The sequence below is a fragment of the Callorhinus ursinus genome, unplaced genomic scaffold (assembly GCF_003265705.2).
Source record: "Callorhinus ursinus isolate GAN/ISIS: 27379988/994484 unplaced genomic scaffold, GSC_fseal_2.0 scaffold8, whole genome shotgun sequence".
Classification (NCBI taxonomy): Eukaryota; Metazoa; Chordata; class Mammalia; order Carnivora; family Otariidae; genus Callorhinus; species Callorhinus ursinus.
In genome coordinates this window covers 46146169-46170393 of record NW_027397070.1, presented here as the reverse complement: position 1 = coordinate 46170393, position 24225 = coordinate 46146169, and the positions used below count along the sequence as shown (strand labels likewise).

General features: G+C 38.8%; 1 protein-coding gene across 2 annotated transcripts in view; it reads right to left on the bottom strand.

Moving 5' to 3' along the window:
* Nucleotides 1–24225, bottom strand: part of LIN52 (lin-52 DREAM MuvB core complex component) — a 115775-nt gene that overhangs the window by 52069 nt on the left and 39481 nt on the right. The window contains exon 6 of one of the 2 annotated variants that reach the window (XM_073895547.1): nucleotides 9517–9842. The exons of the other annotated variant lie outside the window; for it this stretch is intronic. Coding sequence (XP_073751648.1) covers nucleotides 9811–9842 — 32 coding nt within the window. The 3' untranslated portion in view covers nucleotides 9517–9810. Of the gene's footprint in view, nucleotides 1–9516; nucleotides 9843–24225 lie in introns of those variants that run through there. 2 annotated transcript variants of the gene reach the window in all.

The window sequence follows — 24225 nt, the reverse complement described above, 5'->3', positions numbered from 1 at the left end:
ATGGAATGTGTTTTGATGTAAAGAAGTTTCTGAAAAACAGTATTAGCAGAATTGAATTGGAATTACTATAATGGGAACCCCTCCTCTAAGATTTCTCCTATTTACAGTGACAAAGACTCTTGTCAATAATGCGAGAATACCATGCCTAACTTCATTCTTGTACCGGTCAGAACTGGTACAGTCTTATCTCATCATGATGTCTCAACTAAAGGCAAAAAGGAGACAGCTGCCGGAATATTTTAATACCTATGCATTTAGAGAATTGCTCTATGTCAGTCTAATCATTTTGTAGAGTTATAAAAATATCTGCTACAAAAGTGGGGCTATAAGTATGTGTCCTTATGTAGCTGAGGGTAATAAAACACTGCACAGCCACGGGTCAAAGTATGTCAAGCCAGAACTGAGATATATCAGAGCTGGCTGTGGATTTTAAAAAACTGTTCTGGCTAATCTTTTTAAAGGACTCTTGTTTACTTAACCAAGAATTAGCTGCAAAAGTAACCAACTGCTTCAGTGCTTCAACAATGAGTTGTGCCTAATGAAAATTCAGAAATCATCACGCATGTCATAAGGAGGCTAACAGCATGTAGAAGACTAAAAATAAATATATTTTTTAAATTAAGGGTCTTTGAGACTCTGATGGGTAGTAAATCCATTCAACATAGAAAGCAGAAATAATCAAAATCATTGTCAAAGTGCAGGTCAAACTCACCCTAGGCCAAAGATGCTTGACAGTGGCTACTTTCTTATCTCTTTGTTACCACTTTACAGGCTAAACAGAGTAAACCCACAGAGGCTACTGCATGGCTCTGTGGCCAAATTATGATATAAGGTCACTTTGCCTCCCTATGTAATTACTCGTCCGTATGTGAACGAATAGACAAATAGGCAATGCCTTTTACTGTACTAGCAAATCTGGGCTGCCAGCAAGGGAAATGAATATGAGAAAAAAGGATTTGTGCAGGTTAATCAAATAGTAACTGCTACCTGGAATGTTACATTTTACATGGAATCTTACAGTGTGGAGGAAACCAATTTGCCAATGATGATATATAAAATTTATTTCTTGGGGTGCCTCGGTGGCTCAGTTAAACATCTGCCTTCAGCTTGGGTCATGATCCCAGAATCCCGGGATCAAGCCCCACATCGGGCTCCCTGCTCAGTGCAGAGTGTGCTTCTCCCTCTGCTCTCTCTCAAATAAATAAAATATTTAAAAATATATAAATAAATAAAATAAAACTTATTTCTTTCATTCCAGTTTAAATTCCACCCAACCACCTTCAATGCATTATGGGCTCTCATTTCTGAACTTCTATGGTACTCAAGTGACACTCAGTACATCCTCTCTTGTACTGTGATCTTTTTACATATTTGTCTTGTCACCCTAATCAGACTATAAATAGAAAAGTGTATGTATTTTTGAAATCCAGGGTCTAGCACATTGCTTTTCATAGCAGGCCATTAATAAATGTTTATTTATTATGATAGTATCTAAATCCTAAGCAATAGATGTGAACCCTTAGTAGAGTCAGATGTTACAATAAGTAACAAGGATGATCAAGAGATTATTTCAAATCTACTTTGGGAAATAATAAAAGAAAAGGAGGGGTAGAAAAGACTCATTCAGGAATTGAAGGAAGTGGAATACAAAACCATTATACATCAAAAAAAGACCTTCAGTAACACAGACTGGATTCAACTCTGACTTGTGTCAGTAAATAGATGGTATGGTCTTGGAAACTGCCTTTTCTTTTCTAACAACCTTTCCTAATTAGTGTCCAAGTCCTGCTTTTGGTGACTACTAGATGATTAGAATCAATAAAAATATCTCCAAGCATGTGCTTGACAATGGCACCTGGTAAACCACATAGCCTGTGCACCCTGCCCCTCGTAAGGACAGCCACAGGAAAGGTGCGAGTAGGAGGGAAAATGCTCCCTCCTGTGAACTGAACTGAACATGCACTCCCTACTCACCCCTTGAAAAGTGGTAAGAGAACAAAATGAAATTTCAGGATAGCTTCACCTTCTCTGGCTTACCATGATAATCAAGTAATAGGAGCATTAATAATGCCAGAATCCTGTCTGCTGGTCTTTTCTCATTATTTATCATTTCCTAACCAGGAACACCTCTAGCTTGTGTTTTTTGTTATATTTAAAAGATTTCCTTGAAAAGTCATGTTGACATTAAAACAAAAAAATAATTTAGTTGCTTTGGAAAGGGAGAGTTTTTTTCTTGAATGAATAAATGCTGTGGACTTGGGGGGAAAAAAAAAGACCTTCAGTTAGGAGCAGGCATATAATGGACTTCTTCAAATCCTTTTGGGCTTTTTGGACTGGTTTCATATCTTTGTTTTCTTCTTTTTCTCATATAAGTTGTTTTAAAATTGAAATATAATTCATATACCATAAATTTGCTGCCCCCTTTTAAACTGTGGTAAAATACACATAACATACATTTTACCATCTTAACCATTTTTTTTTTTAAAGATTTATTTATTTATTTATTTATTTATTTGAGAGAGAGAATGAGATAGAGAGAGAGCATGAGAGGGGAGAGGGTCAGAGGGAGAAGCAGACTCCCTGCTGAGCAGGGAGCCCGATGTGGGACTCGATCCCGGGACTCCAGGATCATGACCTGAGCCGAAGGCAGTCGCTTAACCAACTGAGCCACCCAGGCGCCCCCATCTTAACCATTTTTAAGTGTACATTTCAGTGGCATTAAGTATATTGATATTGTTGTGCAACCTATGTTCAGACTTTTTTCCCTCTTGCAAAATGGAAACTGTATCCATGAAATAATAACTCCTCATTCTCCCTTCCTCCTTTCCTCTGCCCTTGGCAACCACCATTCCACTTTTTGCCTCTATGAATTTGACTACTCTAGGTACTGCATATTAAGTAGAATCATACAATACTGGTCGTTTTGTGACTGGCTTATCTTACTTAGCATATCCTCAAGCTCGTCCATGTTGCAGCATGTGTCAGATTTTCCTTCCCTTTAAGGCTGAATATATTCCACTGTATGTACATTCCACATTTTGTTTATCCCATTCATCTATCAATGGACATTTGGGTTGTTTCCACCTCTTGGCAATTTCAAATAATGCTGCTGTGAACATGGGTGTACAAATATCTGTTCAAGTGCCTGCTTTTAATTCCTTTGGGTATATACCCAGAAGTGGAATTGCTGGATCATATGGTAATTCTATTTTTAATATTTTGAGGAAGTACCATACTATTTTTCATAATGGCTGCACCATTTTTACATTCCCAACAATAGTGCACAAGGGCTCTGATTTCTCCACATCCTTTGCCAACACTTGTTATTTTCCATCTTTTTCATTATAGTCATGCCAGTGGGTATGGAGTAGTATCTCATGATTTTGATTTGCATTTCCCTAATGATAAATGTTGAGTGTCTTTGCATGTGCCTATTGGCCATCTGTATGTCTCTGGAGAAATGTCTATTTAAATCCTTTGCCCACTTTAAAAACTGGGTTGTCTTTTTATTGTTGAATTATATGAGTTTTTTATATATTCTGGATACAAGCCCCTTATCAAACAATACAGAAATGATTTACAAAAGTTCTCTCCCATTCTGTGGGCTGTCTTTTCTTTTTTTTTCAAAGTGCTCCAAAGCAAATTTTATTTCACAACTTGTTTTGAATGTGGGTTGTCTTTTCAATTAACTTCTCTCTCTCTCTTTCTTGTAAACTCTATATCCAACATGGGCCTGAATTCACAACCCCAAGATCAAGAGTTGTATGCTCTACCAGCTGAGCCAGCCAGGTGCCCCATGCCTTTTCATTTTCTTAATGGTACCTTTGAAGCACAAGTTTTACATTTTGATGAAGTCCAATTTTTAATTTCCTTTTTCTGCTTGTGTTTTTGGAATCATATGTAAGAAACCACTGCCTATTAAGGTCATAAAGATTTACGCTTATGTTTTCTTCTAAGATTTTTTACAGTTTCAGCTTTTACATTTAGGTCTATAATGGATTTTTGAATAAATAATTGTATATAGTGTAATGTAGGGGGTTCAGTTTGGGGTTCTTGCATATGGATATTGTGTCTTCCCAGCATCATTTGTTAAAGATACTGTTTTCCACCCATTGAATGATCTGGAACCCCTGTCAAAAATTAATTGACTATAAATATGAGGGTTTCTGGATTTTCAATTCTATTCCATTGATCTATAAAGATACCTATATACCAATACCACACTGTCTTGATTACTGTAGTTTTGTATGAAAATTTTGAGACTGTGACTCCTTCAACTTTGTTCTTTTAAAAGATTTTTTAGCTATTCTGGTTCTCTTGTATTTTCATGTGAATTTTAGGATTTTCTTGTTAATTTGTGCCAAACCAGCTTCATTCCTGACCTAAATAAAGTACAGGGATAGTTCCTACATATGGAAGGATCCACAGTCCTTACAAGGTTAATCATGCAAACTGGGATCTCCTCACTGCTTGCACCCTCCAAACACCAAAGCAAATGTAGGTGATAACAGACCATTTTTGCATATATTCATTTCACACACTGGTGGTGAACAATAAAAACAGAATCGAATATAATCTCTAAGGACAGAATTATTAATTTAAATAATTATTAAATCTCATTTATGGCAAAACCCATTTATTTTTCTTCTAACAGTGTTATAAAATATTCCAAAGAAAATCAGACTGCAGCATTATATACAATGTTGGATAGTTTCATTACACAAAATTGAATTTTAGTATACTTTCTTTCTACTTCAGGAGGAAAACAAGTTATTCTAAACAATTCCTTATGGTTACCAATATATGAATCTAAGTCTTTAATATCTGTGGGATTTCAACTATAAAAGCATGAAAGTCAATATAACACAGGAGTTTACTTGCAATTTTGCTAAGGAACTAATCCAAACAACACAAACTAAAGAGCAAGTCATTCAGCTAGTTAGTGAGCCTAGCAGTCCACTCACCACCAGCATCCCACTGTGGCTGTGATATTCCCCAGTGGTACTCTTATACATAGTAAAGATAACACTATGGAAACTGGAGAGGACTAGAAGTTTCTACAAATTTGGAATAAAAGATGGATACATTTCTTTGTTTTTTTTTTTCAAAGATTTTATTTTTCGAGAAAGAGAGATCACAAGCAGGGGGGAAGGGCAGAGGGTGAAGCAGACTCCCCACTGAGCAAGGAGCCTGATGCGGGACTCGATCCCATGATGCTGGGATCATGACCCAAGCTGAAGGTAGACACTTAACCGACTGAGCCACCCAGATGGATACATTTCTTGAGGCTGGCTCAGATCTATAACACAAATAGTTCCATCACATATCCAGCAGTGTGTGGGAATGTTTCAGCAAGTACATCAAGTTTTACCAAGAACATTCATCAGAAAAGAGAAAAATGAAAGCTGAAAAGGCAGTGAGGATGGTACAAGAAACATGGAACTCATGACCACAGTGTGATTTAGAAGAAAATGTGAAGTTAAAGGGTTCATAAAAAAGAAGAGTTATCAGTCATAACAAGAAATTGTTTCGTGCGCCTGGGTGGCTCAGTCAGTTAAGCGTCTGACTCTTGACTGCGGCTCAGGTCATGATCTCAAGGCCATGAGACTGAGCTCTGCATTGGGCTTTGTGGTCAGCAGGTAGTCTGCTTGAAATTCTCTCCCTCTCCCTGTCCATGCACGCTCTAAAATAAATAAATAAAATCTTTAAAAAGAAGAAATTGTTATAACAATGGATATGAAAAGAAAATGCCTTTGTACATAAATCAATAGAAGATCTATTAGACAATAGATATATATCATGTACCAATTATAAGAAGTGTTGGGAATTCAGTGGTGAAAAACTCAGATGCCCAGATTTCCTTATAGGTTTTTGGAGTTTAAGATAAGGCTACCTTATCTACTTTGTAGCAATGTGCAGACTTTATGCAAAAATTAAGTTTGCCCTACTAATCTGAGAATCTCAGGACATAAAAAGAATTCTTTTCCAAATAAGGATAGGTCAACAAAAAAGCCTCAGATACAGGGCATCTTTTTTTGGTTGGTTTTATAAATACTTTATGCCAGAAATGGAGAAATATCTAATTTCTCAAAAGTTTGAATTTCAGGTTCTCCTCATCATGGACCATCCTAAATGGCTATGGTTTGCAACTTTGAATCTCAAGTTGACGTTCCTTCCTCTTAATGTTTCTGACTTTTCAACTGGGGTGTAAAATACAGACCCAAGGTATATGACTTTACCATACTTTGGCATCATAAAATGCCATGGACAAAGATCTCAAATTTGATTACAGCCAGCTTTAGAGGGGTACATCCTCGGTTATATAAGAAATATTATGGAATCTCTTACTGGAGACTGGGCGATCTCTGGATGCTTACTGGCATGCCTTATAGAAGAGGGTGGTGTATGACTTCAAGGAGATGATTTTCACAGGCAATACTATTAATACTGGGGTGGCAAAGTTGGGAGGGCACACGTAAAAGTGACATGGAAGAACTGAAAGAGCAAGAAGATTCAGAAATGGTCTGGCAAAGACTGGCAAAGAGGGGGCACCTGGCTGGCTCAGCCAGAAGAACCTGGACTCTTGATCTTGCGGTCATGAGCTCAAGATTGGGTGTAGAGATTACTAAAAAATAAATAAACGTAAAAAAAAAAAAAAAGAATGGCAAAGAGGATGGAACTGAAAGATTAGAACAAATGTGGGGGGGTTTTCATAAATTTAGTCAAAGTTCTCCCATGGGAAATCGCTGCTTGAAACCACAACCAGTTATGATGAATGAATAAAACTTTAATAAAATTTTCACTGATTTTGTGCCAGGGAATAAAAGCAAAACACAGCTACCATTCTTATCATCCTTTAGAAAGAAGCTGTCACTTCATGAAGGTTCCCTCTCAAAATACTGTCTCACAATTCTCTCCCTTATCCCCTCCATCACTTGCCTCTTTCTTTCTCCAAGGCTAATGTTGAAATGTGACTTTTTTTGGGGTTCGGTGCATTTCATGATCTCACCACATAGTCCATAATATTGTGACATCACTATCTTAAATCTGAAGATTCAGGCAAGTTCAAATTAATGCTTCTACTAATAATTCAATGTATTATAGTGTAGCATTTATTTTAGTGGGGGAATTACTTTAGTTACTTCTAATTATGAAATGATTTACATCAAAAACCAAAAGGGTAACTTAAATTTTTTTCAAATGTACCTTACTGCTTTTTAGAGGAAAAATAATATGCTATGGGGTAGCACAAACTTGGGAAATCACAAAGTTCCCTCATGAATATCAAGGTCCTATCTTGGTGGCAACAAGTTGACTCTAATTTACCACAGAAGTGCCAGATGCTCACTTTTATAGGCAGATTTCATAAGCTTTACATTTTTTTTAAAGATTTTATTTATTTATTTGAGAGAGAGAGAGAATGAGAGATAGAGAGCATGAGAGGGAAGAGGGTCAGAGGGAGAAGCAGACTCCCCGCTGAGCAGGGAGTCCGATGTGGGACTCGATCCCGGGACTCCAGGATCATGACCTGAGCCGAAGGCAGTCGCTTAACCAGCTGAGCCACCCAGGCGCCCCCATAAGCTTTACATTTAATGAGAAATTGTTAGCTACATTTGGCAAGGGAAGATTCTCTCTCAGATGTTGAGACTACCAGCAGAAGAATCCTTTTGCTTCATTCTTCCTATGAGAGATTGACTGAAATAATTTGACAGTTAAAAATAATTTGAACAGTTAAAAATCTTCATGGTAAATTCTTTGTTGAAAGGTCAAGTACATCTGCTGAAATGTACTCATTCTATTTCTTTCAGAGTAAGATGGGAGGACAGAATACTTAAAAGTCACAAAATTGTGTATAAAATCCGAATGATGTTTTGTTATACTAGGTATTATTCACAAAGCTGTTCCAAGTTTATGATTTATATTTTAAAAAATTTTACCTATTTCAAAGCTCATCCCACTTGTGCTAGCTCCAGGGAACTGATTTGTGTAAGCTCTGACTCATTCCATGGTCTATCTATAATAAAAAAAACTTTACTTCTAAATTTGCCTGATCTGCTTAATAGAGTCATAATCTCCTGATGGCTTAAGGGGAACCCCTAACCTTAACTTGATCAGAAAGCTGAAATGTTCTTTACAGAAGTAGGCACAGGTCCAAGGGTCAGCAAACTTTTCCTATAAAGGGCCAGGTAGTAAATAATGTTAGACTTTGCAGGCCACAATCAGTCTCTGTCTCATATTTTTCTGTTTCGTTTTATTTTTATGACCATTTAAAAATGTAAAAACCATTCTTAGTTCACAGGGAATACAAAAACAGGCTGTGGGCCAAGTTTGCCAACCTTTAGAGTAGTGCTGTCTACTGGAAACGTTCTCTGTCTACGCTGTCCAATATGGTAGCCACTAGACACATGTGGCTACTAAGCATTTACAAGTGTGACTGAGGAATTAAATTTATTTTATTTTATTTTAATTAATTTAACTTTAGACAGCTACATGTAGCTAGTGGCTAACATTTTGAATAGCACAGGTCTAGAGAACCTCAAATAGCCCACAAGAGCCACTGAAATCTGATACACTCATGTGTCCCAAGAATCTACTGAATGCTTAGACAAGAGGTAAATCAGGTATAAACAGGAATTGTTATTAATAACAGCCTCCAATTATTAAGTTAAGCATTGTGTGTCAATTCAAATCCATCAAGTAGAAGAAAACAACATAGAAGAAACTGGAAACAAAACTAGTTGGCATCTTACAACTTATCAGTATGACATCTCTTCAATAATGATTGGGCAAATCAGACCTTTGAAGTGTTGAGAGAATGAGTCTAAAGGGCTTTGAGTTAAAAGACATACAGTGTTCCTGTTTTTTATGGAAGTGGTAATTTCTATCACTCAAACTGCATAGATCCTATTGAAGACAGATGCAACTAAAGTTAGGTTTCTGTTTGCCTGAGAAGACAAGTGATTTCTCCCATCACTGACCTGAAATGCTCCTGGAAAATTGCTTTGCTTCATTCATCACACTGCCACTCCCAGCAAGGCCCCTAAAGTTCACAAGGTACAAACTTGCTTTGTTAGCCAAGCTGTTAACACAAGAAACCTACGTCCTCATTTTCACGTGCTGACAAATCATTTCCCAAGTCCATTAATGCATTCATAACTTGATACTTGGAACATCTGAAGTAGAAAATTAGGGGAGAGAACACTCATTCAACTTGAACAGAAGCCTCTAGCTGATGCCTTAGACAACATCCATTAAGGGTTGTTTTCCCCAACCTATCTAGACTAAGCAAAGAATTTAAAACATGCAGTAGGGGCGCCTGGGTGGCTCAGTTGGTTAAGTAACTGCCTTCGGCTCAGGTCATGATCCTGGAGTCCCAGGATCGAGTACCGCATTGGGCTCCCTGCTCAGCGGAGAGTCGGCTTCTCCCTCTGACCCTCCCCCCTCTCATGTGCTCTTTCTCGCTCTCTCAAATAAATAAACAAAATCTTAAAAAAAAAAAAAAAACATGCAGTAGGGCACATATCACTACACATGTCCAGCTGGTGGTCCATGACAAGACTCACACTACCCCTCCCCAAAAGTTTTACTTCCACTACTTCCTATTTTAAAAGTCTTGGAACATTCCTGAAGAAAGGAAAATCACTGAGGTAAAAGGGTGAACCACAGAATACAAATGAGTGAGTGCAATCAGTTGGTACAATAAGTATTCACTCACAGGTCCAGGTCAAACTATCCAGTAAGAGTCTAGAATTGGCACATCAATACAATAAAATTCTATGCAGCAATTGGGAAACAATGAGGTAGGTCCATCTATATTGCTGTGGAAAGATATCCAAGATACACTGTGGGGTAAAAAAAAAAAAAAAAGCAAGTCACAAAACAGTACATATATTATGATTTCATCTGTATGTGGTAGCATACAAACTTGATTATGCATAGAAAATGTCTGGTGGCTACCTCAGGTACAGCAAGCAAGGTTTTTACTTTTCACTTTATAACCTACTATGCTATTTTAAAGATTTTTAAATCAAGAGTGTGAATTACTTGCATAAATTTAAAATGTTCCTTTAGGGGCACCTGGGTGGCTCAGTCAATTCAGCATCTGACTCCTGGTTTCAGCTCAGATCATGATCTCAGGATCGTGAGATCGAGCCCTGCACTCCGTGGGTAATCTACTTGAGATTCTCTCTCTCCCTCTCCCTCTCCTCCCCCTGGCCTCCTGCACTCTCTCTCTAAAATAATAATCAAATTTTTAAAGAAATATAAAAATAAAAAAATAAAATGTTCCTTTATGGGGCGCCTGGGTGGCTCAGTCGTCAGGCGCCTGCCTTCGGCTCAGGTCATGATCCCAGTGTCCTGGGATCGCGCCCCACATCGGGCTCCCTGCTCCGTGGGAAGCCTGCTTCTCCCTCTCCCACTCCCCCTGCTTGTGTTCCCTCTCTCACTGTGTCACTGTCAAATAAATAAATAAAATCTTTAAAAAATAAAAAGTAAAATAAAACGTTCCTTTAAAGCCTAGAGAGATCTCCGCAGTGGTCAAGAGACTAAGGATATGTGGTAGCCCTTCTTTACTGTTGCAGTGTTGATAATTTAAATGAAAAAGACAAAGCTATATATGGAAATCCTTTTGGAACTTCCTTTTGTCTTTACTTCCTCCAACCCCAAAGTATACAATCAGTTGCCCCTCACAATCCCAGGTCCTGTCCCCGTGTTTTAATAAAACCACCGTTTTGCACCAAAAAAGAAAAAAAGTCAAAGCTGTTCTTTTTATACTTAAAGCCACTACAATATTCCCAAGACTGCTTCTGTCAATGAATTTCTACAGTGGGGAGAAGAAAAAAATTCACACATTATTAGTTAACAGGAAAAAAAAAAGAAAGAAAGAAAAAAAGAAGGCAACTTCAAATAGGGTCCTGGTAGGAAGACAATCCACAAGTGCCAACTAGCTCCAGGGCTGTGAAGATCCCAGGAGAGCCATCACATTTCAATTACCATCACTAACATTACTTATTATTTGGCCTGCTCCAGTCTCTAAGGAAGGCAGCTTGTGATGACAATACTCAGCCTCTTCTTGTAAAACAATTCATTAGGCAAAGCAGAACAGCTGGGGCAGCCACGTGCTAGTTCTTAAAGCACCACCCCACTGGGACCTCTGGCCCAGATTTCTCTTTTGGTGAGGGACAGCTGTAGAGTCCTCCAGGGACACTTCAGGTTTAATCAGTACTTCCTGCACTGGAGAGAGCCATTTGATTTCCAACATAAACTAACGGCACTCCTGCTTTCAGCAGGTTACACCAGACATCAGATAAGAGGCTTTAGGGCATTTTTATCTTGTTCTAATGCTCCTGAGTTAATGAGGCAGCAAAAGATATTGTCATAGAGCCCCGGTGTAGCTATATTATCCAATAAACGGACTCTTTCCAAGACAGATTTAATATGGATCGAGGAGGTAAAGAAGGCTGGCTTAATATCGATCCTATTGAAAGGATGAGAATCCAGTCACCAGAAGTAGGGCAAAATCATACCCATTCTGCAGTAGACAAAGTGCTATAAGGAAAGTAAGAAGTCATCTTTAAATATTAAGTAAAATGCTGCAGGGTTTTTTTTGTTCTTGTTTTACCATTTTAAGCAGCATAAACCTAGAAGATGTATATGGCATTTTGAGTTGTTTTAAAAAAATGCTTCGAAATGAATCTGTTTTCATGTATTTTGCTGAAAATATTCTTAGGGGCTAGTTTTTGTTAAAACTAGCAATAAAATCATTGTAAAATTAGCTTATTATATTAATAATATATAATTAGTTATATATTATATATTAATAAAAGATATTAAAGTTTTTTACTGGCTATAAAGCAAATCTGATTATGTTAAACAATGAAGACTGCCTTTAACTTCCAAATATGACCACAGCCTAACTGGGCTTCAGAAATAATTCAGCCACTGACCCAATAACACTGATATCCTATTATAATGAAGGCTGTGTGAGATATAGTGAAAATAAAAATCAGCCCTTGGATTCACTGCCATTAGTCCAGACTAGCTGCATAAAAGAAAATTTTACTAAAATGATCTTTTTAAAAAAAAAATCTCTTAGAATCTGCTTTGATAAATATACAGAAATCAGAGAACCAAGTGTTTTTACTTCATAACTAGAAATATCTACTCAGAACCTGCGAGTAGATATACATATTAATAAGCTGACCATAAAAAAGGGTCAATTATTAAAAGCTGACCATTTAAAAAATTTTAAATATTTTATTTATTTATTTATTTATTTATTTATTTATTTATTTATTTGAGAGAGAGAGAGAGAGAGAAACAGCATGAGAGGGGAGAGGGTCAGAGGGAGAAGCAGGCTCCCCGCTGAGCCAGGAGCCCGATGTGGGACTCAATCCCAGGACTCTGGGATCATGACCTGAGCTGAAGGCAGTCGCTTAACCAACTGAGCCACCCAGGCACCCCAAAAAGCTGCCCATTTTTGAGTGGTTTGCCCTCTAAAGATTTTTTTTTTAAAGCTGAGATTTTACTTCTTGGAAAAATAGCCCCCACTCCTTAAAAAAAGGTCTGCAAGATCTCTTAAAAGGATTCACTGGTTATGCACTTACTGACTTTTGGAATACCAAACATATCATATGGTAAAGAAAATCAATCCCTAACTTTTGTTTATAATTCACACAACATAATAAAATATAAGAATGAAATCTAATTCACAGATTAACAACCATTCATGCACCTCTAAAATCACTAATTCTGAGCTTTCTCAACATAACTGTCACCTTACATTTCTCCAATCTTTTTTTTTTTTTAAAGATTTTATTTATTCATTTGAGAGAGAGAGAAAGAGAGCACAAATAGGGGGAAAGGCAGAAGCAGACTCCCAGCTGAGCTGGGAGCCCGACATAGGATCCCAGCACCATCTTGATCCCATGACCTGGAGATCATGACCTGAGCTGAAGGCAGACACTTAACCATCTGAGCCACCCAGGCACGCCACATTCTTCTACTTCTACTGACCAATCATTGCTCTTTGCACAGGTCTCCTGTTACCTGTGGAAGAGAATATTGATTGCTTATCCCAAAACCTATTGTCCCCCTCCTTATTATTAACAAAACCCCTAATTTTTAGCCAGCAAAATTACAGCCCAGAATAATAGACGACATTCTTTTACAGCTAGGTTGGTCCAGATGACAAAGTTCTATAGCACTTCTAGGAAACTGCTTAAAGGAAAGTAAGTCAGCTGTGTGGGGACCCCCAACCCCCTTCGCCCTTCTTCCTTCCCACCTTCTCTCGGCCTATACCTCTGGCCTGACGACGAGAGCGCTAGTAGTCATCTTGCACTATGAGGTATCCTTTAGGATGGAAGCCACTAAGAAAGTGGAGTGGAAAGAAAGAAGCCTTAGTCCTTGATGACACCGTGATGCATACTACCTATCTACCTCCAGCCTTCCTTTGTGTGGAAAAAAAGAGTTCTACTCTGTGTAAGTCACAATTATTTTGGATTCTTGTTACATATAGTTGAACTTCATCCTAACTAACAGACTTGATATCCACAATCTTTTAGCCTATAATACTGATAGATTTCAGAGATGCCTTAATACTTTGTACCCCACCACTTCAACCCTAAATTGTAGTCTCCTGGTCACAGGGGCTTAACATCTTAAAATCATTTTGATTCTTGTGTCCTTCCAGTCTATTACAATTTCTTTTCTATTTCCCGCCCCCCAAAGATCTCTCAACTGTCTGTCCTATCTAGCACAAGCAGCATTGCATTCTTGGACTGCAAGAGCTTCCTAGCTAGTCTCTCGGACCCATTACCACACCCTTCAATTCTCCCTGGAGGTAGCTATCAGGCTTCTGAAAATGATTCCTCAGCCTGGTCCTTCAGGCCTTCCATAATTTAGCTCCTCCTCATTTTTATTTTTAAGATTTTATTTATTTATTTGACAGAGAGAGACACAGCGAGAGAGGGAACACAAGCAGGGGGAGTGGGAGAGGGAGAAGCAGGCTTCCTGCTAAGCAGAGAGCCCGAGGCGGGGCTCGATCCCAGGACCCTGGGATAATAACCTGAGCCAAAGGCAGACGCTTAACAACTGAGCCACTCAGGCACCCCCCTCCTCATTTTTAAAACCATGCTTTCGTACTCTAACCAATCCATACTCAAAAACTGCTTCTAGTCTGAAAAGTGTCTTCTTTCCTCCCATATGCAAATATTAACCATCAAGTCCTACTTCAAGTTTCATCTCCTCTGAAAGGTGTTCCCCAGATTCTTTACCTCATTTTTTCCTCTTGAGGAATTTGTAGAACTCATGGTTAGAGAGGGAAGCATGGTGTGAGATGAACATCGTGTGAGAATGGCCAGATCGTGCAGGCAATAAGGCCAAGTTAAAGATTTCTTATTTTTTCCTAAGAGCAATAAGAAGCTATTGATGGGTTTTAAGAAAGGAATGAAGACACAGGTCAAATGTGTTTCAAAAATATTACACTGACTGGGGCACCTGGGTGGCTCAGATGGTTAAGCGTCTGCCTTTGGCTCAGGTTATGATCCCAGAGTCCTGGGATCGAGTCCCGCATCGGGCTCCCTGCTCTTTGGGAGCCTGCTTCTCCCTCTGCTTCTCTCTCTCTCTCTCTCTCTCTCATGAATAAATAAAATCTTTAAAAAAAAAAAACCTCATTAAAAAAAAATATTACACTGACTGCAGAGTGGAGCAGTTATTGGAGAGAGATCAATTCTACAGCTAATTTGGTTAGGAGAAGGGGAGAACACCAGAAACAGATTAAAGAAGGTTCATAAAGCAGGCTTGTTGTAGAGGGAGAACTTGAAACTCAATATTCTAATGGAAAATGATAGTCATTTGAGTAGATATATGTTCACCATAGGAAAAAAACTGGTAAATATTTATTAAAAGAGCTGGTGTGCAGAATTTAGTACTAAATGTTCTTCTATCAAGAATGTACTGACATGGTTAAGCATCTGCCTTTGGCTCAGGTCATGATCCTGGGGTCCTGGGGTCGATCCCTGCATCGGGCTCCCCTCTCAGCAGGGAGTCTGCTTCTTCCTCTCCCTCTGACCTCGTAAATAAAAAATCATTTAAAAAAAATGTACTGACATTTGCAATGCTTGAATCTTGACTGGATCTTGGTTTAAAAAAAAAAAAAAGCAGGTTGCCTCAGTCAGGTAAGTACCTACTCTTGATTTCAGCTCAAGTTATGATCTCAGGGTCATGGGATTAAACCCCACATCAGGCTCCGCACTGAGCTTGGAATCTGCTTGCCCCTCTCCTTTTGCTCTTCCCCCGCTCACTCATTCTCTCTCTCTCTCTCTCTCTAATAAATAAATAAATAAATAAATAAAATCTTGAAAAAAAAAAAGCTACACAAGATTTTTAGGGACAACTGAGGAATTTTGAATGTGAAAGGATACTAGATATTTTGTAACTATTGTTAATGTTTCTTGGACAAAATAGTTATAGTATTATTGGGGCACCTGGGTGGCTCAGTTGGTTAAATGTCTGCCTTCAGCTCCGGTCATGATCTTGGGGTCCTGGGATTGAGCCCCACATCGGGCTCCCCACTCAGTGGGGAGTCTGCTTCTCCCTCTTCCCTCTGCCTCTCTCCCCCCATCCCTTGCTCCTGTGCTCTCTCCCAAATAAATAAATAAATAATCTTAAAAAAAATAGTTATAGTACTGGGCACCCGGGTGGCTCAGTTGGTTAAGCGTCTGCCTTTGGCTCAGGTCATGATCTCAGGGTCCTGGGATCGAGTCCCGTGTCAGACTCCCCACTGAGTGGGAAGTCTGCTTCTCCCTCTGCCTCTGCCTGCCGCTCTGCTTACTTGTGCTCTCTGTCAAATAAATAAATAAAATCTTTAAAAAAAGTTATAGTATTATGTAGGAAACTGTCCTAATTCTTAGGAGATGTGTTCATAAGTAAGTATTTAGGGGTAAAGTGCCTGATGCATGAAACTTCCAAATAGTTCAAGGAGAAATAAATAAATATTTAAAAATACATACACGCTATCTGCACATGTATATAAATACATATATACATATACATATGTATGGTAGTGGGAGGCTCACTGGGTATTTAAAATGTGTTTTCATAAAAAGAACTATAGGAGGAAAAGAAGACTAATGGCATTTCTTCAGTTAGTTTTTCAGAATTTCTTTACCTATTTGTGGCATTAATATTCTTTTACTTGAAAATCTGAAATAAACTATTTTTAATCTATACTGAGCCAAGGAAGTCTGGGATCTTAAAAAGTCAAACACCACTTGAGGGTTTTCACCCAAGAATGATCCCTTCTACAAGCAGTTAACAGATCAAGACTTCAGCCCTCCCTTTAGTTTCAAGCCTGGCTTGGATTCCATTCTCAGACTGAGAAGAGTGAGGAAGAACTACCTGTTTTTTAAACTGGAGACGTGTTCTGGAATCATTCTCCAGTGCCTATGTTTATTAACCCTTTAATACAAGTTATCAATTCCTGATATGGAGCCATTCCAGCAAATAGCAGGTACACAAATTCACATTCAAATAATGTTTTATTGTGTTGCTCTTTTCTTTGTTAATGCTATTATCCTCCAACACTGAGACTGTTAGCTAATTAGACCCTTGTTTTTACTGAATTTGACAGCTTACGGCAGCAGAAACAGAAGCAGACAACCATAAACTATTTTCCCTCCAACCAGAAGAAAAGTGCTTCCCTTGCAAAGCTAGAATACTATACTCTCTGCACCTCCAAAACTATTTTCGGGGAGGGGATAGTCATAGTAATAACAAGCCTTTCCACCTGAGCAATCAGAAGGCTTATTTTCTATAGTTAGACCAAGACATCTCATTCTTTTGACTGAGCAGGCATACAGAAGAAACTTCTTAACCTAGTCCAGACTTGTGCAAACAACCAGACTGTATAAAACGGGTAAAAGACAAAAGAAAAAAATGAAGGTCTACATCAAAATGGATGCTGAGCACTTCCAATATGACATTCATTAAAGAAAACTTTTTAAGTTCATAAAACAAAACCAGAAGTTACAGCACCAAGTTAAGAAGACAAGCACTTTTTTGTTTTTGTTTTTTTAAGATTTTATTTATTTATTTGAGAGAGAGAATGAGATAGAGAGAGAGCATGAGAGGGGGGAGGGTCAGAGAGAGAAGCAGACTCCCTGCTGAGCAGGAAGCCCGATGCGGGACTCGATCCTGGGACTCCAGGATCATGACCTGAGCCGAAGGCAGTTGCTTAACCAACTGAGCCACCCAGGTGCCCTGACAACTTGGGGTTTTGTTTGGTCGGTCATTTTTAGGTTATCATGTATGTTTGTTAAATCAGTAGGAAGCCACATACTAGAAGTTTCCCAAACTAGAATTAGGTTAACAATGTCTTACTCCATGAGGAACACTGCTTGGTGTGATGGGAAAGAAGAAAATGAGAGAGGGCTCCTATTATAAAGAAGGGCAAGGACTGACTGACAAATAAGGGGCCTGACTGGCTTATTCCTCTCACCCAAAGAAAGTAGTTTATCCCTTGCTGAGTAAGAAGAAACTCTATTTCGGCAACAGGCGAGATAGAGAATTAAAACCACAGATAATTTCACATTTCATTTTAGCCACAATTTTCCCTAGCCATACTTTTCACCGCAGCTTCTGGAAAGAAGCCAAACAATTTTGTATCATATCGTCTCCTTTAATCTTCCCTCTCCCATCTACTGGTAGAAAGATGGCAAAAAGAATGCAAGCAGAAGAAGGAAGAGAAGTTAAAGGTACGGAAAAATCAACTAGATAACTCTCCATATTACTTAGATGTGTGGGCTGACTGAGGGTTGAGATTCATGCTGCATCTTAGCCTCTCTTTGTTAAACTGTACTGCCACCTACTATTCTTTTAAACTGACCTGCACAAGGTTCAGGGTATGCAAGGACAGTTCTGATTCTTGAGGGACGTGCTCCAATACCAAATGTACTAGAGGAAAAATATGTGTTTGCTTCTCCATCTATTTTTAAAGGCCTTCTCTTTGGTTTCTTTCACAATTGCTCTAAGAAAATAACAGAGAAATCCTGAAGGGCCTTTAAAGATGGAATATTAAGAATTTCTCTATGATTTAAGACTTCCTTTCTCATGGCAAATGGTTGAGGGCACCCCACTTCAAGCAATCAGCAAAGAGCCACTAATAGCTGAGAATTAAGACATGGCAGATGATATTATCAAAACTCTCTCTGGCTCCACTTGAGGAATGAGTGTTCTGAAAGAGAAATCCTGTGTGTGTGTGTTTTTTAAAGATTTTATTTATTTATGTGACAGAGAAAGACACAGCGAGAGAAGGAACACAAGCAGGGGGAGTGAGAAAGGGAGAAGGAGGCTTCCCACCAAGCAGGGAGCCTGATGTGAGGCTCAATCCCAGGACCCTGGGACCATGACCTGAGCTGAAGGCAGATGCTTAATGACTGAGTCACCCAGGTGCCCCGAGAAATCCTGTGTTTTAATTCTAAGTAAAGGAAAATAGAAAGATGAAAGCTTAATTATCAACAATGATAGAAAATGGGAAGTCATCTTAAAGGTGATAAATAACAAGAAGTTAGAAGAGATTCTTTTTTTCACATCTACTATTGCAATCAAGTTGCATTTCACTTAGGAAGCGAACGTTGTCCATGTTCTATTTCCCATACACAGTTATCCAACACAATGTCGTCTGACTTTAAACAAACAAATAAACAAGAGAGGCCAAGGTCCAGTATCAATTCCTATCCCACCATTCCTACCTCATCTCCCAGCAAGTTAATGCAAATCAAAGCAAGCACTTCAGTGCGGCTGGTAGTGAAGCCTGTTCCTTTCCCAAGAGAGGCCTGTAAAACAGGACAGTCACTGACAGCAGTACAATTACTGACACAGATACAGACTTTATGGACATGTTTATCTCCGCTGTAAATCCATACTCTCTCTCCACTCCGATTCATGAGTCATAAAGAAATTGCAGATAATGAAAAAGTTGGGGAAATTTACAGCATGTCGGAAACCTCAGACAGCCAGAAGAAATTAAAGAGCTGACTAGGGATAAATCACACAGGTACAATTAAAACTTCCCGCATACCTCCTTCATTTCCAAACTGAGGCACAATCCAATGGAGCTGATGAAAAGTTGAGGTCATGACTCCTCAGGCTGTAATCATTTCTTAACTAACTGCACGTTAAAAATTAGCCAATTCACAGGTCATGTGTAAATGCTGATTTCTTGCTGCTACCTTGATTTCCTTTGCTCTCTACTAGAAGAACCCACAGAGCAGTTCTGTCTGTAAACAGGCCAAATTGCAATGAGCAATACATGGAAAGGTGATGTCCCTTCTCCCACTGCCATTTCTGTAGGTGTGGGATATCTTTTACCATTGCCACTGTGAACTGAGCATTAAAATGAGAAAGTGGAGCTAGAATGGGTGAATGAAATTGGAGGTTTCTTCTTCCCCAATAAATAACCATTCTGAAGGTTTCATTTGATCTCTTTTCAACGTTCCAAAGGAGATTTTAAAGGACTGTTATGTTTGATACTAGAATAAGAATTATTTCTGGTGATACTTGTTTTTCAGGAGTGGACTGAGCTAATGGTCCCTACTCTTAAGTAACCATCTCGGCATTAGCAGAAATGTGGTATGGCTAAACCTACCACTGCCTGAAACCATTCAACTTTGATTTTTTACGTTCTTTCAGTCACAAAGACTGCAGGAGGGGAGGAAAAAACAAAAAGGAGAAAACAAAAAAGGCAAAATGAAACAAAAACCCCAGAATCTATAAGTGCTAATTAATGTGTAACCCTGTGCCAATAAAGTAAATCAGAAAAATACCAAAGAAATAATGTCTATTTCTTAAATAATGAGACTTAACAGAGCCCCATGATTAAAGGCTAGAATAATGTGAGTTAATTGTTGGCCCCCCTATTCTATAAGCCTATAAAATCCTCTGTAAAGGAAAAAAAAAGGAAGATTCTATCACATGCTACACTCTTTCATTTTCCCCAACTTAGTTAGATGAAACTAGAAGGTTTAAAAAACATCAGCCTAAACATTTATAAGATCTCTCTGGAAAGCAGAAATGCAGAACACATATTTTTACCAACTAACGTCTACATAACTGAAGCAAACCAACAGTGTCAGCAAAGTTATACACAAGTCAATACTAATCTCTGTACATCTCTGTAGGATAAAGCTTCAACCAAATTAGCTCAAATATGATTTTGAAATTCTGAGACCTGTCAAGAAATGAAAGTTAGCAGGCATTTTTTTTTTTTTTTTGAGATATGGAGGATGTAACTGACATGGTTTCGATTTTGTTCCTATTGACCCCTTGATGATTTCAGGTCCATTTTACACTTCAGAGAATCCACATGTCATTTTCATTTTATATGTTAAGATTTTACTCCCTATGGAATAAACATGGTTCTAAGGAAATACTGAGAGTTTCAACCCAGACATCTCTACCGTAATAAACTTAGGTTATATCTAACTCATGGATTTCAAATCTATTCACCCATAAGCCAAAAGACATGGTCTCTGGTCTGTTTCCGCTTATTTTTTTAAAGATTTATTTATTTGAGAGAGAGAGAGAACACACAGAGGAGTACAGGATGAGGGAGACAGAAACTTTAGCCAACTCCTTGCTGAACTCAGAGCCGAGGTGGAGCCCGATCTCAAGAACCTGAGATCATGACCAGAGCAGAAACAAAGAGTCAGATCCTTAACAGACTGAGCCACCCAGGGGCCCCTGATCTGTTTTTGCTTATAATAAAAAGTTCCTTAAGCTTGGTGTCCAGGATTTTTTTTTTATTTTATAATTGTCCTCAGATTTTATTATTTTTTTATTATGTTATGTTAGTCACCATACAGTACATCATTAATTTTTGATGTAGTGTTCCATGATTCATTATTTGCGTATAATACCTAGTGCTCCATGCAACATGTGCCCTCCTTAATACCCATCACCGAACTAACCCATCCTCCCACCCCCTCCCCTCTAGAACCCTCAGTTTGTTTCTCGGAGTCCACAGTCTCTCATGGTTCGTCTCCTCCTCTGATTCCCCCCCTTCATTTTTTTTTTTTAAAGATTTTATTTATTTACTTGACAGAGAGAGAGAGACAGGAGCTTGTGCAGGAGCACAAGCAGGGGGAGTGGGAGAGGGAGAAGCAGGCTTCCCGCCAAACAGGGAGCCCAATGTGGGGCTCAATCCCAGGACCCTGGGATCACCACCTGAGCCAAAGGCAGACACTTAACGACTGAGCCACCCAGGCGCCCCTCCCCCCTTCATTTTTCCCTTCCTTCTAATGTCCTCCCTGCTATTCCTTATGTTCCATAAATAAGTGAAACCATATAATTGACTTTCTTTCCTTGACTTACTTCACTTAGCATAATCTCCTCCAGTCCCATCCATGTTGATGCAGAAGTTGGGTATTCATCCTTTCTGATGGCTGAGTAATATTCCACTGTATATATGGACCACATCTTCTTTATCCATTCGTCTGTTGAAGGGCATCTTGGCTCTTCCCACAGTTTGGCTATTGTGGACACTGCTGCTATGAACATTGGGGTGCATATGGCCCTTCTTTTCACTACATCTGTGTCTTTGGGGTAAATACCCAGTAGTGCAATTGCTGGGTCATAGGGTAGCTCTATTTTTAATTTTTTGAGGATCCTCCACACTGTTTTCCAAAGTGACTGTACCAACTTGCATTCCCACCAACAGTGCAAGAGGGTTCCTCTTTCTCCACATTCTCACCAACACTTGTCTCCTGTCTTGTTAATTTTTGCCATTCTAACTGGTGTGAGGTGGTAACTCAGTGTGGTTTTGATCTGAATTTCTCTGATGGCTAATGATGAACATTTTTTCATATGTCTGTTAGCCATTTGTATGTCTTCTTTGGAGAAGTGTCTGTTCATGTCTTCTGCCCATTTTTTGACTTGATTATTTGTTTTTTAGGTGTTGAGAAGTTCTTTATAGATCCTGGATATCAAGCCCTTTGTCTGTAGTGTCATTTGCAAAAATCTTCTCCCATTCCGTAGGTTTCCTTTGTTTTGTTGACTGTTTCCTTTGCTGTGCGGAAGCTTTTTACCTTGATGAAGTCCTAAAAGTTCATTTTCACTTTTGTTTCCCTAGCCTTTGGAGACGTGTCTTGAAAGAAGTTGCTGTGGCCAATGTCGAAGAGGTTACTGCCTATGTTCTCCTCTAGGAGTTTGATGGATTCCTGTCTCACACTGAGGTCTCTCATCCATTTTGAGTTTACTTTTGTGTGTGGTATAAGAGAATGGTCGAGTTTCATTCTTCTGTATATAGCTGTCCAATTTTCCCAGCACCATTTATTGAAGAGACTGTCTTTTTTCCATTGCATATTTTTTCCCGCTTTGTCAAAGATTATCTGACCATAGAGTTGAGGGTCCAAATCTGGGCTCTCTATTCTGTTCCATTGGTCTATGTGTCTGTTTTTATGTCTCTTTGCAGATGACATGATACTTTATGTGGAAAACCCAAAAGACTCCACCCCCAAACTACCAGAACTCATACAGCAATTCAGTAATGGGCAGGATACAAAAACAAAGCACAGAAATCAGTTTTGATTTAAGCACAGAAATCAGTTTTGATATAAGTGCTTTCTTATACACTAACAATGTAACTGTAGAAAGAGAAATTAGAAAATCGATTCCATTTACAATAGCACCAAAAATTGTAAGATACCTTGGAATAAACCTAACCAAAGTGGTACAGGATCTATACTCTAGGAACTACAGAACACTCATGAAAGAAATTGAAGAAGACAGAAAAAGATGGAAAAACATTCCATCCTCATGGATTGGAAGAATAAACATTGTTAAAATGTCTATGCTGCCCAGAGCAATCTATACTTTCAACGCCATCCCAATCAAAATACTAATGGCATTTTTTCAAAGTGCTGGAACAAACAATCCTAAAATTTGTATGGAATCAGAAAAGACCCCGAATCACCAAGGAAATGTTGAAAAAGAAAAACAAAGCTGGGGGCATCACGTTGCCTGATTTCCAGCTATATTACAAAGCTGTGAACACCAAGACAGCATGGTACTGGCACAAAAACAGACACATAGTCCAATCCAGTATCTAACAAGAACCATTAAACAGAGGCAGTTTTTCTGTTTTGTTTTGTTTTTAAAGATTTTATTTATTTGAGAGAGAGAATGAGATAGAGCATGAGAGGGGGTAGGGTCAGAGGGAGAAGCAGACTCCCTGCTGATGCGGGACTCGATCCCAGGAGCCTGGGATCATGACCTGAGCCGAAGGCAGTCGCTTAACCAACTGAGCCACCCAGGCGCCCTTTTTGTTTTGTTTTTTAAAGATTTATTTATTTATTTGAGAAAGAGAGAGAGAGAGAGAGCACAACAGGGGGAGAGGCAGAGGGAGAGGGAGAAGCAGACTCCCAAGCTGAGCTGGGAGCTCGACGTGGGGCTCAATCCCAGGACTTGGAGATCATGACCTGAGTCAAAGGCAAATGCTTAACCATCTGAGCCACCCGGCGCCCCCAGAGACAGTTTTATTTACAAGTTCTCAAGAGGTAAATCATATGTTATCAAATGAATATTTAAGTGAAGTCAAGAAACATGTCTACCGTTAACTACTCTATGAGGCAATGATACCCCTGGATTAAGCATCAGAAGACTTAAATTCCAGTCCAGGTTTGCAAGTAACTAGGTGTGTGACTGGGCAAATGACTGAAGGTCTCTGAACAGATGAACCTCTGTCACCTTATTTGTTCAAATGGGAGTACAGCTGACCCTTGGACAACACGAGTTTGAACTGCATGGGTCCACTTACTCATGGATATTTTTTTGGCAAATACAGTACAGTACTGTAAATGTATTTTTGCTCCCTTATGATTTCCTTAATAACATTTTCTTTTCTCTGCTTACTTTAAGACTATAGTATTTAATACATGTAACATACAAAATATGCACTAATCAACTGTTTATGTTATTGGTAAGGTTTCAGGTCAAAAACTGGCCATTAGTAATTAAGTTTTGGGGGAGTCAAAAGTTCTATGAGGATTTTGCGCCTGCATGGAGGGGGTCGACGCCCCAACCCCTGCATTATTAAAGGGTCAACTATAGTAAAATAATAGTGAGAATTAAATGAGAAAACACACATAAGAAACACAGCAGGCTCAAAAATGTTACTTGCCTTTCCCTCTTCATGAGACATGATTCAGATTCCTGGTTCCGTCATTAATG